The following is a 12,902-nucleotide window of genomic DNA, read 5'->3' as shown; positions in this document are numbered from 1 at the left end:
ATTACGCACCTAGTTAACAGTCATGGCTTGTTTCTGTTCCTTTTTTGCACTTGAGTCGTATATTTTCTCGTAGCCCTAACCGCCGTGCTGTGCTTCCGGAATGACCGTCACGCAGCTGTATGCTCGTAGCAGCAAACAACAGCTGAGCATTCGCCTGGTCGGTGTTTCGCGCTAACAAGTCCGCTTGTCGGCCATTTAGTGCTACAGGCTGCATGAAACCGGTTTTGCGAGAGTAGTTGTCATGTGCGCTTAATGTAGGGCTCCGCCTTCAGTTGGCATTATTTTGCAGGTGTGACGTTTCTGATTAGTGAGAAGGCTAAACACGTGCGCTGAAAATGGCGCGAAGACACATGTGAAGAAGACGACGACGCCGGATAGAGAAACGAAGTGGAGACCATCATTTGGACACTTAATGCGTGAAGCCCAAGAGAGGAGAACAAAAAATCCATTCCCATCTGTCAAGATGGAATGGCAGGGAAAGGTGATGACAGTCAAAGCTCTCAAATTAAAAGGAACGTTCTTTTCGCTGCCATTCCATCTTCACGGAGTGGAATGGTTGTATTTTTCTTTTGCGCTGCGAGTGTGGCGTCGTTGCTCGTTCGGAGCTGCCCGGGCTCGCGGTTGTCGGTTTCTTTCAGCATCGCGGGAACGTTCTTCGCCAGTGGTTCTCCAGTGTTTCCAGTGTTTTCGCCAGTGTTTTTCGGGTGTACGAACTATAGTTGCCCGCTCCATCGGTAACACAGCTGTCTTTAGTGCCGATAGCTCTCCTGCTCATACGCTACGATAACCTTGACGCCACGCTCATTTTCACGGCGAGCATTCTAATCAGTTCTGCATTTTCACACCTAAGCTGCCTCACTGCACCCGTACATCGTCACGCAAAGCAAATAATGAAGCCGATTGTGTGTTGGTTTGCTGGAGTTCGCTAAGTCTCTTTCTGTTGTCGGACGCCGAAAAACAATGGAAGGTTAGCCATATTCAGCTTTCACTGTAAAAGTTATGTGGATGCCACGCACTGTTGGAATCGGTATAAGCGAAGTTCTCTGTTCTGTATGCTTTGATTGAAGATAATTAGCGATGATGTTGATGGTGAATACTTAATTTGTTCAGGCACTAGTCCAACACGAAAGTGGTGAGTTGATGTAAACTGTTACCTTGCAAGCAGCACTGCTCTTTTCTGAGTAATGCTAAGTACACACAGGGGGAGGTGCTTGCCCGAGGTGGTGTTGTGCGTCATATTTTATAACATGTGAGAGGATTGAGCATAACCCGCACATTGCACATCGCATTGTGCGAAAGCTATAAACTCCATCCCTTGGTTGGGATGGAATCCATGACTTCAAGCTATGGCATAGCTGCAAAGCAAGCACGACGCGAACAAAAGTCTTAATTTGACGTGTGGCCGCTTCCGGAGAGCGGCCCCAGCCCTTCCGTGCGCTTTAATGCGCTTCTGACTCTGCACGCCCGTCGTAAGTTGTCCCCTGGACAGATTTGAAGGGTCTGTTTCAAAAATAGCGCACACCTGCACTATCGTACCTTGATCGTAAATGTACTCTGTTTGCCCGTAACCGCTGTTGTGTCTATAATGGCAGTATTTCCATGACTTCCCACGTCACCTCCCCCTCCCTCTTGGTATGCGAATTGCGGGTGAACAGCGGCAAGGATGTTATTCACTCTTTTGGCAGCTGCGTCCGTTCTAACCATTGTCTGCTTGTTCTCCTCCTGCTCTCGGTCATTCTGTGTAGATTCCCACTGGAGTTGCACGTCAGTAGAAATATAAGCGCTGCCATTTCTGCAAGACTACCACAGTCTAGTGCCACGGAGGCAACTGCTGGACTATATCAGCGACGCAGCGCCCGACTGGCGAAGACAAACCACGTCTTGTGCTACGCTGGCCTCGGCAGAGGACCCCAAACTCGTTACTCGCAGTGGAGGTTGACGTCTACGCCGCGTCAAAAGCACGTAGGGCGACAACTTGCGCCACGCCGGGCCGATGTCCGCCACTACTGGTGATGGTCAGAACGTTCACTTTCTAGTATCCAATCCTTACTTGTTCTGTCGAACTATGGAACGGTATGTAGCTGAGGTGTATTTCGTTTTCATCTACATATATAGTTTTGGAAATATCTCGTCTGGGTACAGGGTTTATGGTGTGTCAAATTACCTTGCTGTTCGTTTCTTTTAGTTAAAATTGTTTCTTGAGAATAATGTTATGTAATACATTCGAATTCTCTCTCTCTCTGTTTCTGGAACGCTGAAATTTGTGACACATCCGCAATATTGAACCGTGAAAAAAATAAGTGCGAAAATCTAGAGAGCTGGAAAGGTTTGTGGTTAAAGTTTTCTAATGCATTACACAATCAGACGTTCGAGCTTACACATAAGTCGAAGTAATTATAAATACAGGCAACTATTTTAGTTGATGAGCTATTCATTGAAAACAACAAAATTACCGATGTGTCCAAGGCGGCTGTTAAGAGGCAACAATTGCTCCATTGCCACATCCCGTAGCCTCAGTTTTAAACAGCTTGGCCCGCGCTAGCTATTACCTGTAATTAAAGCTTCGCCTTGGAAAAGTACAACAGAATACTAGTTTATGTGACTTCTGTATGCCCTCCCGAGGATCATATTATAGCATTTGCCAACCCTAGAAGTATTACGAGATGTTCCGCGCTAGCAATCCAGTATCAAGTCGAAATACTCCTTGGTATGGGCAGTCGTCGTCGTCGTGACCACATAACTTACGTGCACGGCATTACAAAAGCCTGTCACAGCAATATCCAACTATTCTTGTGCTGCGTCCGCAAGCGTGATTCTTTGAATGCACTGTTCCTTCTTGCATCCGTACGCTTAACCTTTGCCGTCACGCTGTGAGTGCTTATATTGTTTACTAATTGACATTGAATTTAAATGCCTATTTCATTTTTATTGTAGACTATGTTGCAGATGAAGATCGATGACGTTCTCAACTTAAACGGTAGGTACTGTGCTGAACTGTAATATAATATGTAAGTCCTCGGATTCTAATTATTACTACCATCGTTGCATCTCTCGTCGTTACCCGTATCTTATTTAGCTCCATTGATCATTGCATTGTTAGCTTATTATCCAATTTGTTTGGAATTCTTCGACTGCCTAAACCTGACATTATTTCACGAAAAATATCAAGGGTATACGTTTTCTTTACCTATAACTAGAACTGCGAGTTAAAAGGTTCAAAACATCGATATATATTATCGTGATATGTAATTTCATTGAATTGTTAATACATTTTTACCGATACCTCAATTGCCCTCCAAGTCTGTGTATCTGAGAATATTTTGGGGAAGGCACACAGAATGTATACTTTGTCTAACGATGTCTAGATGCGATCCTTCATGTCATGATAAGTTATTAGGCGTGGTAAAGGGAATCACAAGACGAAAATGTCATCTTATACTACGTTAGTGTGCATTAGTCTTATGATTATTACACTTGGAACGGATTTTGGAAATTTGAAGTTATTGCTCGTCTTTTTTCTAGAACGTGCTCTCCAGTGGCCTCGCCAGGAGAGTGCCAGAAGAAATATGCAGGAAGCTGAGATATTGCCATTAAATTCTTACATACTCCTTTACCCAAATATTGTAGTGTACAGGTTTACCCTATGTAGTTGTTTAGCATATGTAACGGTCATAGTTTTGCCCGGTCATTCGCGTTCCCTTATAGCCGGCATGAAACATTGGCTTGCCACGACATTAACATCAGCGACTGCGTCTCACGGGCTTGAAAACGGAACGTACAATATGGTTGCCATTATATTGTTACGGAAGGATGAAAGAAGAGAGAGGAAGAATATCGGAGACGCTGGCTGCTTCGTGTCGTTGGTGGTCAGCCATCTTAACTACTCGGACTCATCCTGTATATAAATTGTAAATATAGTCTTTCTACACTCGCAACATACCAGCAAGATATTGGTGGAGGAGGGGTGTGCCGACCCTGCCTTAGCAGCATCGGGTTTTCGCGCAATTCGCCACGCCTTGAGCAAGTTTTTCCAGGATTAACAGTAATTTTGCGCGAGAGTACGTCTTTATTCCTTCTTTGCATCTAGTGCTATAAATATTCTCCGCTGCCTCCGACATACGTGCATGTGCCTAACAATGGGTCGGAACAGAGGGAGCTACGACGACTAGTGAGTCGACTGTTGCAACAACCCTAATGTTCAATGTCTGCTTCACCTATGCGTGTTTATCACTTGGCATTTCAAAGTATTGCTACGGAACACTATATGCGATCAGGAAGGGGCGAGTAGTGTGAGGACGACGACGACGATTAGAGGCCTGCTTTGGCTGTTGCCTCTTGGCCAAGTTCGGTGTATTTCCTTGTAAATATACTTGTATACAGCTTTCCGGCTGCGTCTTCCTACGTAACATATCTGGTGGAGGTGGACGCTCCCTGTACTTCGTCACTGAGCTTCGCAGTAGACAATACGTCTAGCCTTCGTTCATGGCTCCCGGCGACGATAACTAGACTCCGCCGGCTTCGACACCTGCTTCCACTTCGACGACCTACATCACTCTCCCCGCTCCCCCTTATCCTTGCGTATTCTCAGGTAAAGATAGGGAAGACGTCGAGGACTTGATCAGCCTGTTCGAACTCGTCCGCCGTAATAGGTGCCGGGACCCTACTATCATGCTCGCCATCGTAGTCTTTTACCTCGGTGGCACAACTGGAGTTTGGTTTCGGACGCACGAAGATGAGCTCACCAGTTGGGATTTGCTTAAGGAAAAGCTCTGAGATTTCTTCGGCAACACCTACAGTCACCAACTTGCCGCGCAGAAGACGTTTTCCAGTCGTGTGCACACGTCAACAGAGCCCTATGTGAGGTGCATTCAGGACGTCTCGGCTCTGTGCCGCAAAGTTCACGCACACATGACTGAGTCAGACCAGGCTTCCCTCGTCCTCAAAAGTGCTGCCGATGAGGCTTTCAACTTGCTCGTTCTCAACAACGTGGCGACGGTGGATGCAGTTATAGAAGAGTGCCGCCGTCTGGAATATGTTAAAGCCGAAGTACTGACCACAGTTTGCCCGACTTCCAATACCCCAGCGGAATCTTATTGTACCAACGCTCCTCGTGCCATCAACACTGGCGATGTTACCAGGATTGTCCGGCGTCAGATGGAGGCTGCCTATCCGGCTACCTTCGGCTCAGGCCCCACCGACGCACCTGCAGTCACGGTTTCCCTGATCGAGGCAGTTGTCCGCCAGGAGTTGAAAAACATGGGTCTTCACACCATCTGTTTGACCGATCGCCCTGATACCCACAAGGCTTCTTCGATTCCACCCCGTCCCGTATCTTATTGCCCACCACGTTTCCGTAACCCATCTGAATTTTGCTCAGCTGATGACAAGCCCTTTTGTTTTCACTGCCATCGAATTGGGCACATTTCTCGGCACAGTCGCAGTCGCTGGAGTTCCCGAGAAGCAACCCATGCCCGACGTTCTTCGGACGTGCCTAGCATGGGCTCAGCCATTTCTGCTCCTGGTTTTGGCATCTCGCCCGGGATATTCTTCAGTTTCTGCTATCGAGCACCCGGAGGTGTAAGGACCTTCCTGACACCTCGTCTGCCCGGACCTGCCGACCATCGTTTCTCCAGGGCCTCATTTTTGAGCAGCCACGCGAACGCCAAGCTAAGCCTAACGCTCGGCGCAACGCCACCTCGCCCGCAGCGTGCAGCTGCACCTAGCGTCGCACTGGCGTCCGCTGCGCCGGCACTCGCTCCCTTTGTCTCGAAGCCGCCGATATATAAAGTATAGTATACAGTATACTCATCTCCCAACAAGAATTTGATGACGACCCTCGCTGGTCCCGAATGCTCCAAGCCCACCGTGCGGCCCATCCAAAGGAAGCAGTTTCAGCCACGAACGCCAACCTCAAGTCCGCCATGGCACCTCGCCATCGCTGAATACTAACCGCCTACGCCGCCACGTCCCGCTGCCTCGACTCCCAGTGGAAGACTACAAGATCGTCTTCCGCTCTGGTGGTGGCCTCAACCTCCGCACAACCACCAATGGGGCCCTCCTTGCCTCACTCTGTTCTAGGGCCAGCGTTTAGTACGGTGACGCCCGTGTCGAGGACCGCGTACGCATAAACCCGTACAAATCTTTCACTATCAGTACACCCTCGGAGCAACGCACCCGGCAGTATGTGCGAACGTCTGAGTTGCGTCTCGCTACTCAGTTGTACCCACTTCGCGCTTATGTGGCCGCACCTGACAACGTCCTCCGCGGCATAATCTACAACGCCGTGAACAATCAAAACCAAGAGGAGATAATCGAGGACCTGCAGGCTATGAATCCTAGCAACACTTATGCCATCGTTGACGCAAGGCAGATGGATCGCACCCGGTCCACCCTTATCACCTCGTCGGCCCGAAAGAACTCCCTCGCACCGTGTTGTTGAACTGCGGCCTGTTTATCTGTCATCCATTCCGCCCCAAGGGTGAAGCATGTTTCAATTGTTGGAGCCATGGTCACCACTTCGACGTATGTACCAACCCCAGGTCCGGACGCTGCCCATGATGCGGAGCTGTGCACGCGGCTCGGGACCCCCTTGACTGCACTCCTATATGCATTACACGGGGTCGCGCCCGTGTAAACTCCGCTTCGAACGGGGGGGGGGGGGGTTCCCTCCCCACTCGCATCCAGTCCCAAGTCAACGCCATCTAACTCAGTGCAGTCAACACCATCCGCCAAACACAACCGTTCATCGCGTCCCCGTCAACGATCCAGCCCCCGATCAAGTCGGGACCGCAGCCCTCACCACCGCTCCGTCTCATTTCCACCGCTACCGGGGCAAGACACCCCATCGACCCTGCCGGACCCCGATAAAGAAAAGCTCAAAGCTCAAATCGCAGCGCCCAGAGCAACCACATTGCTCTACTGAAAGAACAGCTGCAGGCGCTGCTCGCGCGCCCCAACCTTCCCACCTCTTCCCCTCGCCAAACCTAATAACCCATCGCTCTGCAGACATCACCGCCACCACCTCCCGCCCCTATGTCCACCTCCTCTTCGGCCGCATCTTCTAGTGCCGCTTCCCCCTCCCGCAGCCCTGCACATAAGAGGCACTCCTCTACAGAACCTGCCCCCACCCCGGAGATGGAGTCTGTCATCCGCCACACGCCTCGTTCCTCGAAGCACATGAACGACGCACCATGGCCGCCTATACAGTACGACATTACAGGCTCAAATTACCAACCGCATGGCCAAAATTGAGGCCCGCCAGAGTTCCCTCTAATCCGATCTTACCCAGATGACCATTATAGTCTCATTCCTCCTCCCCTCTCCTCATCTTCCAAACACCCTGCACCAGCAGGGGCAGGGTGTTTGGGAAATGAGGATGAGAACTCTCGGATGAGGATGAGAACTCTCAGAACCCACCCGCATCGGCTCCAGCGTACAACGGAACGCTAATCCGGACATTTCCATCTGCAAAAGCATCCCACATGCCGTGCGGACGAACACCTGGGTCTCTCTCGGTAGCGACCACTATAGCCTGTCCGTCACTCCTTTCCCATCCTATCTTCCTTCCGCAAGGCCGCTCGGCTTGTGTGCTCTCGAGCTGCCTTGTCCGCCCTTAGGTTCCCTTATATTCTAGCGTGTCCCGGTACCGAGAAAATTGTATGCCTGACTTTGTTGTTAGCCCTGCAGGAGCGGAGGATGTGAAGCACTCTGCGTCCTATTCTGCCGTTCATGTAATTCCGACATGTCGTTTGCGAGTCGGTGAGTATTGTTAAAGATATTTCGGATCGGTAGCCCTCCACTGCCGCTAGAGCTACGGCTATTTCCTCAGCTTCCGTTACCGAGCAGTCCTTCATTGACGCGCGGCTGATCTCTTTGTAGTCCTGGCTTATTACTATCGCAGCTGTCTTTGCTATGTTTGTGCCTCTTTGCTTGTCGTATACTGCAGCATCTGTGTATACTGTTGCGTTTTTTGTGGCCAGGTACTTTTCGAAGTATTTCGCTCTTGCGTCCCTTCGCGCCGTGTGGAGGTTTGGGTCCATGTTTTTGGGTAGGGGGCTAACGGTGTATGTTTTCCGTTATTCATCAGGAAGATCCATGCTGTCACGCACTTCCCTGTTCCGAAGTGTGCCAAGGATGTGCGCAGCTTTGCTCGTACTTCCCCCATTTCGTGAAAAATTTCGCCGCCATAGCACAACCACTAACCGAGTGTTTGACAAAAAAAAAGCCCCTTTCCAGTGGTGCGACAACGAGGCCACTGCATTCTCCCATCTAATCGACCTTCTCACAACGCCTCCCGTTCTGGCCCATTTTGATCCTTCTGCGCCTACGGAAGTCCGTACTGATGCCAGCGGTCACAGAATTGGCGGAGTACTGGCACAACGCCAGCGCGTTATGTTATCGCTATCGCCAGCAGGCTCCTCTCACCCGCGGAACGCAACTATTCCATCATCGAGCGCGAGTGTCGTACCCCAGTTTGGGCGGTAGCAAAATTCCGCCCATACATATATGGTCACCCTTTTCCGTTGTCACAGACCATCACGCATTTGCTGGTTATGCTCACTGAAAGATCCCACAGGAAGTCTTGGTCGCTGGGCATTACGCCTCCAAGAATAATCGTATTCTGTCAGCTACAAATCTGGCCAACTACACAAGGACGCTGACTGCCTGTCTCGTTATCCGGTTGACGAGCCCGACGACGCCGACAGCAGTACCGCCAACGGCATTTTCTTTGTGTCTACCTTCACTAAAATCACCGATGAGCAGTACCGAGACCTATCGCCGCGCGCACTCATCGAGCGTTTGCACTCTACAGCTACCGACACATCAGGTCACCGATTTGTCCTCCAGGGCGGCATTCTGTACCGAAGGAACTTCCTCCCTGACGGCTCTGATCTTCTTGTGCCAAAACATCTACGACAGACTGTGCTGTTTGAGATGCATGACGCACCCGCTGCAGCATATCTTGGGGTAACCCGCATGTACGACCGCGTCCACCGCTACGTCTATAGGCCTGGTGTTGCTCGCTCCATCCGACGCTATGTTGCCTCCTCTGCTCGCTGCCAGCGTCGGAAAACACCGCAGGTGCTACTTGCCGGTAAGTTCCAGCCGATAACCGTCACTATGGAACCGTTTCTTCGTATTGAATTAGGCCTCCTCGGTCCTTTTCCCTCTTATATATTGAACCTCCTTAGGTTTGTGTTTCCCCAAACCAAAATTATCACGTAATTGCGTCAGCTTCCTTTTTTAGCGCTGTGCTCCCCGTACTGTTCATGCCTCGAATGGCCTGCGTGTATCAGCGTGACATAGCGGTCCCGAAAGGAATGTATCAAGTGCTTAGCGCTAAAGGAGAAGAAAACAAGGTTACGCAAGACGCACGATTATTGTTTCAGGTCAGATGAGCCAGAAATGGCGGGGAAAATTTTCGTGGAGCAGTTATACATGACTCAGTGTCACTGCCAGATATGCAGTCCGCCGGTGGCCTAGCCATGGTGGAGCGTGCAAATAAGACTCCTGAAACATGTTTAGCATCGAGGTTTCTTTTACAGTTCACATAAGACAAAGCATACCGACCACGTTACACTATACGTCCAAATAAGAAATGCACGTAACACGCAAAGCCAGCGTCACACTGGTGGGAGGCCGTGCAGTATAGGTGCTAGGTCCCCATGCGACCCGAATGATTAGTACTACTATAGGACAAATGTTGCGGGTTGTTATGCGCGTTGCAACTTAAGGGCCGCCTGCCACATTCCAGAAGTGAATTTGAATTGCGTAGAATAACAAATTGGTTGGATTTGCGCATAGCGATGATTTGCCCACACCTGTGCAGAGTTGTTTTCGCAACCTTTGTTTGCACTCTTTCTACGCTTCTTATGTGTATTGCGGGAAAATGCAGTGAGGAGTGGAGCTTACGAATATCACTCGTTGTAATAATGATGGCGACCACCATGCACGCCATGGCCATCAGGCAAAAGCACATGATAACAGCCAAGGCAGCCACCCTTGGTCCAGAGACACTGCAAGGAAGTAAGAGGCCACAAGGAGAAGGAAATTTTTATTAAGTAGCCATTCATAGAGGAGTTCTTTTTGCGATAAACCATGTTTTATTTACGTTATACCAGTGTTTTACTGTACCCTTAAACGGTTTTAAAGATTTTGCACAAACGTAATGCGTCATTAGAATAGGTCCCTGTCATCACTCAGTGACGCTTGAAGCGGTTCGCCTCAATTTGTAGTGTATTTTAAAGTTTCGCTATGAAAAGAGCTATGCTATGAAAATATCTATGGAAAGAAGAATGATGGGTGTAACGTTAAGGGATAAGAAAAGAGCAGATTGGGTGAGGGAACAAAGGCGAGTTAATGACAATAAAGGCGAGTTAATAACATCTTAGTTGAGATCAAGAAAAAGAAATGGGGCTTGGGCAGGACATGTGATGAGGAGGCAAGATAACCGATGGTCATTAAGGATTACGGAGTGGATTCCAAGAGGAGGGAAGCGTACGAGGGGGCGGCAGAAAGTTAGGTGGCCAGATGAAATGAAGAAGTTTGCAGGGACAACATGGCCACAATTAGTACATGAACGGGGTAGTTGGAGAAGGATGGGAGAGGCCTTTGCGCCTGCAGTGGGCGTAGCCAGACTGATAATGATGATGATGATGATGATGTTGTTGTTCTTGTTGTGATGTCGAATGCTAGCGATCGCAGCGAAGCCGCTCTGTTGAGTTTTCTGCCGGCTCCTTACCAGTGACGTATTTGACCTAATACACACCAATTGGTAGAGCTACTTGATTGGCAACCCAGGTGACATAATGTATAATTGCTCCAACTTTATGGTGAATGAATGTTGTTCGCAATGGTTGTAATTCTGGTTATATTCTTTGTATAAAAAGTAATTGAAAAGCCAGATACAACGACCGTCTATCTCAAGCAATTCCAGCACATACAACGTGTCGTGTGTTTGCGTTCAAACATTCTCCATGTTGACGCAGGCTGAGCGGTCGCTGTTCGTCGAGAGCTTTCTTTGCAAGAGCGCCGTGGATCGCTTTCGTTGGGCTGTGGGCTGTAAATCTAGTGATCGGCGATATGTCAAGCTGTGACATCGCGTTTCACAGCAAAGCCACTGCGAGAGGAGTCAGTGCGGACCATAAAGCTGTCGATGTCCGATCGATGCCAGCATCTACGGGTTGGTGGGCGTCACCTGACGCTGGAGGATTACTACCACAATATGGAGTTTTAGCGTGCAAACGCAAGCGCATGAGAACTGGGTGGTTTACCAGATAAACAGAAGCCCAAGAATTGCCGACTATCACGGTGCATCCACTCGGAGGCACAGAGCCCAACCAGACAAACAGAGAACTAATATAGCGGTAACCTATTCTACTTTGATGCTGGTGTGAGTTTCCGCCAGGGGCGTATTCATGAACACGTTGTCATTTTAAATGCTTAAAATTTTTACACTTGGTTACAGTAATATAAGCTTTGTGTTTTGGCTGGTTTAGCTCTCTACCACCAGGTGGCTGCACTGTGCTGGTCCTTCTACAGTTAGTGCATAGGCTCCCTTTAAAGCCTATACTTTAAAGCCTATATTGTAGTCTGTACAGTAAATCTAGGTTATTCAGGTTGCTCACGGTTATTTATTACAGCAATGGTAGATGGAAGGGGAATTAGTTCATGTCTCCGCCCACCCGTCAAAACGCCCAGCTTGCCTGTGATTACCGAAATAAGGGACACGCTCGGTGCAGCGACAGAACGTGTGGGACGCACGCTGCTTGGATAGCTCTCGCTGGGGGTCGACAGCCAGGCAACTAGCAGAGAGGTCAGAGAGGCTTCGTGCGGCGTCTCCAAGACAACCGGAAATAGACGGCATGACGTCACATCATGACGCAACGGCAGGGAAAGTGGAGTTTAGCCCAGATCTTTTATGTAACAAGATGAGGCGAAAAGATTGGCTATGTGGGATGGCAACTTGTGATCGTCCTGTGGCGCTCTTAAAGTGAGACGCTTCACTTTGAATTATTGCAGGAATGCTTTACTGTAGCTAAATGCTACGTGGGTAGAAAATGGGCCCAAACCGTTTCAGGGACCTTTAAGCACAAAAAAGATCAAATTTAATTTTTAGGTTTATTTTTTGCGAAAGATATATGTTGCTAGTCGCAGAAACAGTGGTACCTAACTATTGAAAATCTGAATTGAGGAAAGTCTCGAGATTTATGAAGCGTCATCCCTTGGCTCTGCGATTAGCTAGGACAAATGAAATGATATGCATAATAATGAAGCATTCACAGAAAGTCTATAAGAAGTCATAGAACTACCGGCTTTGATACCATTTTTATTAAAAAGTTGTGGTCTAACATGAAATATTTTCGACCGATTCTATTCATCTTCGTTTATTTTATGCATCTATACGTGAGCAATGAGTGCAGAATGTCATTGCTAAATATTTATGAAAAATATCATCAGTGTTTCGTAACATGATGTGAGCAAAAATAATTTTCAGGAAATTTAAACAGAATAAGGTAAATAAAAACTGAACATTATTCACGCGTAGGACATCCGTGTTTTATGAAAACATATTAATTGCGCTAATGGTAAGAATACTAATTAACACTGCAGACAGCACTAAGAAAAAAAATCGAATAGGCAATAATCAAGAAAAATTAATTACGTCAAAATACAACGGTTAGGGTTAAAAAGCACGTTTTGTCTCACAACCTAATCACGGAAGGAATATTTCTTTTTGTAACATGTTTCTGAATGTATGAGTATAGATTAATTGGAAAAAGCAAGGAAAAGCAGCTTTCTACAGGAAAACCGACACCTGAATATGGCCTTGGATCTTAACCAAGCGTTGAAATAAAATTATCGAAGTAAACAAATTGGTACAAAAAATATTCTAAACCATG

General features: G+C 48.2%; 1 protein-coding gene across 3 annotated transcripts in view; it reads right to left on the bottom strand.

The window, feature by feature from the left end:
* LOC139050495 (uncharacterized) overlaps positions 1-12,902 on the bottom strand; it is a 167,028-nt gene that overhangs the window by 131,648 nt on the left and 22,478 nt on the right. For all 3 annotated transcript variants that reach the window (XM_070526939.1, XM_070526940.1, XM_070526941.1), the window contains exon 5: positions 9,913-10,016. In XM_070526939.1, coding sequence (XP_070383040.1) covers positions 9,913-10,016 — 104 coding nt within the window. The remainder of the gene's footprint in view (positions 1-9,912; positions 10,017-12,902) is intronic.

The sequence above is a fragment of the Dermacentor albipictus genome, chromosome 10 (assembly GCF_038994185.2).
Source record: "Dermacentor albipictus isolate Rhodes 1998 colony chromosome 10, USDA_Dalb.pri_finalv2, whole genome shotgun sequence".
Taxonomy (NCBI): domain Eukaryota; kingdom Metazoa; phylum Arthropoda; class Arachnida; order Ixodida; family Ixodidae; genus Dermacentor; species Dermacentor albipictus.
Note: the sequence above shows the minus strand (reverse complement) of the source record. Positions and strands in the feature narration are given on the sequence as shown.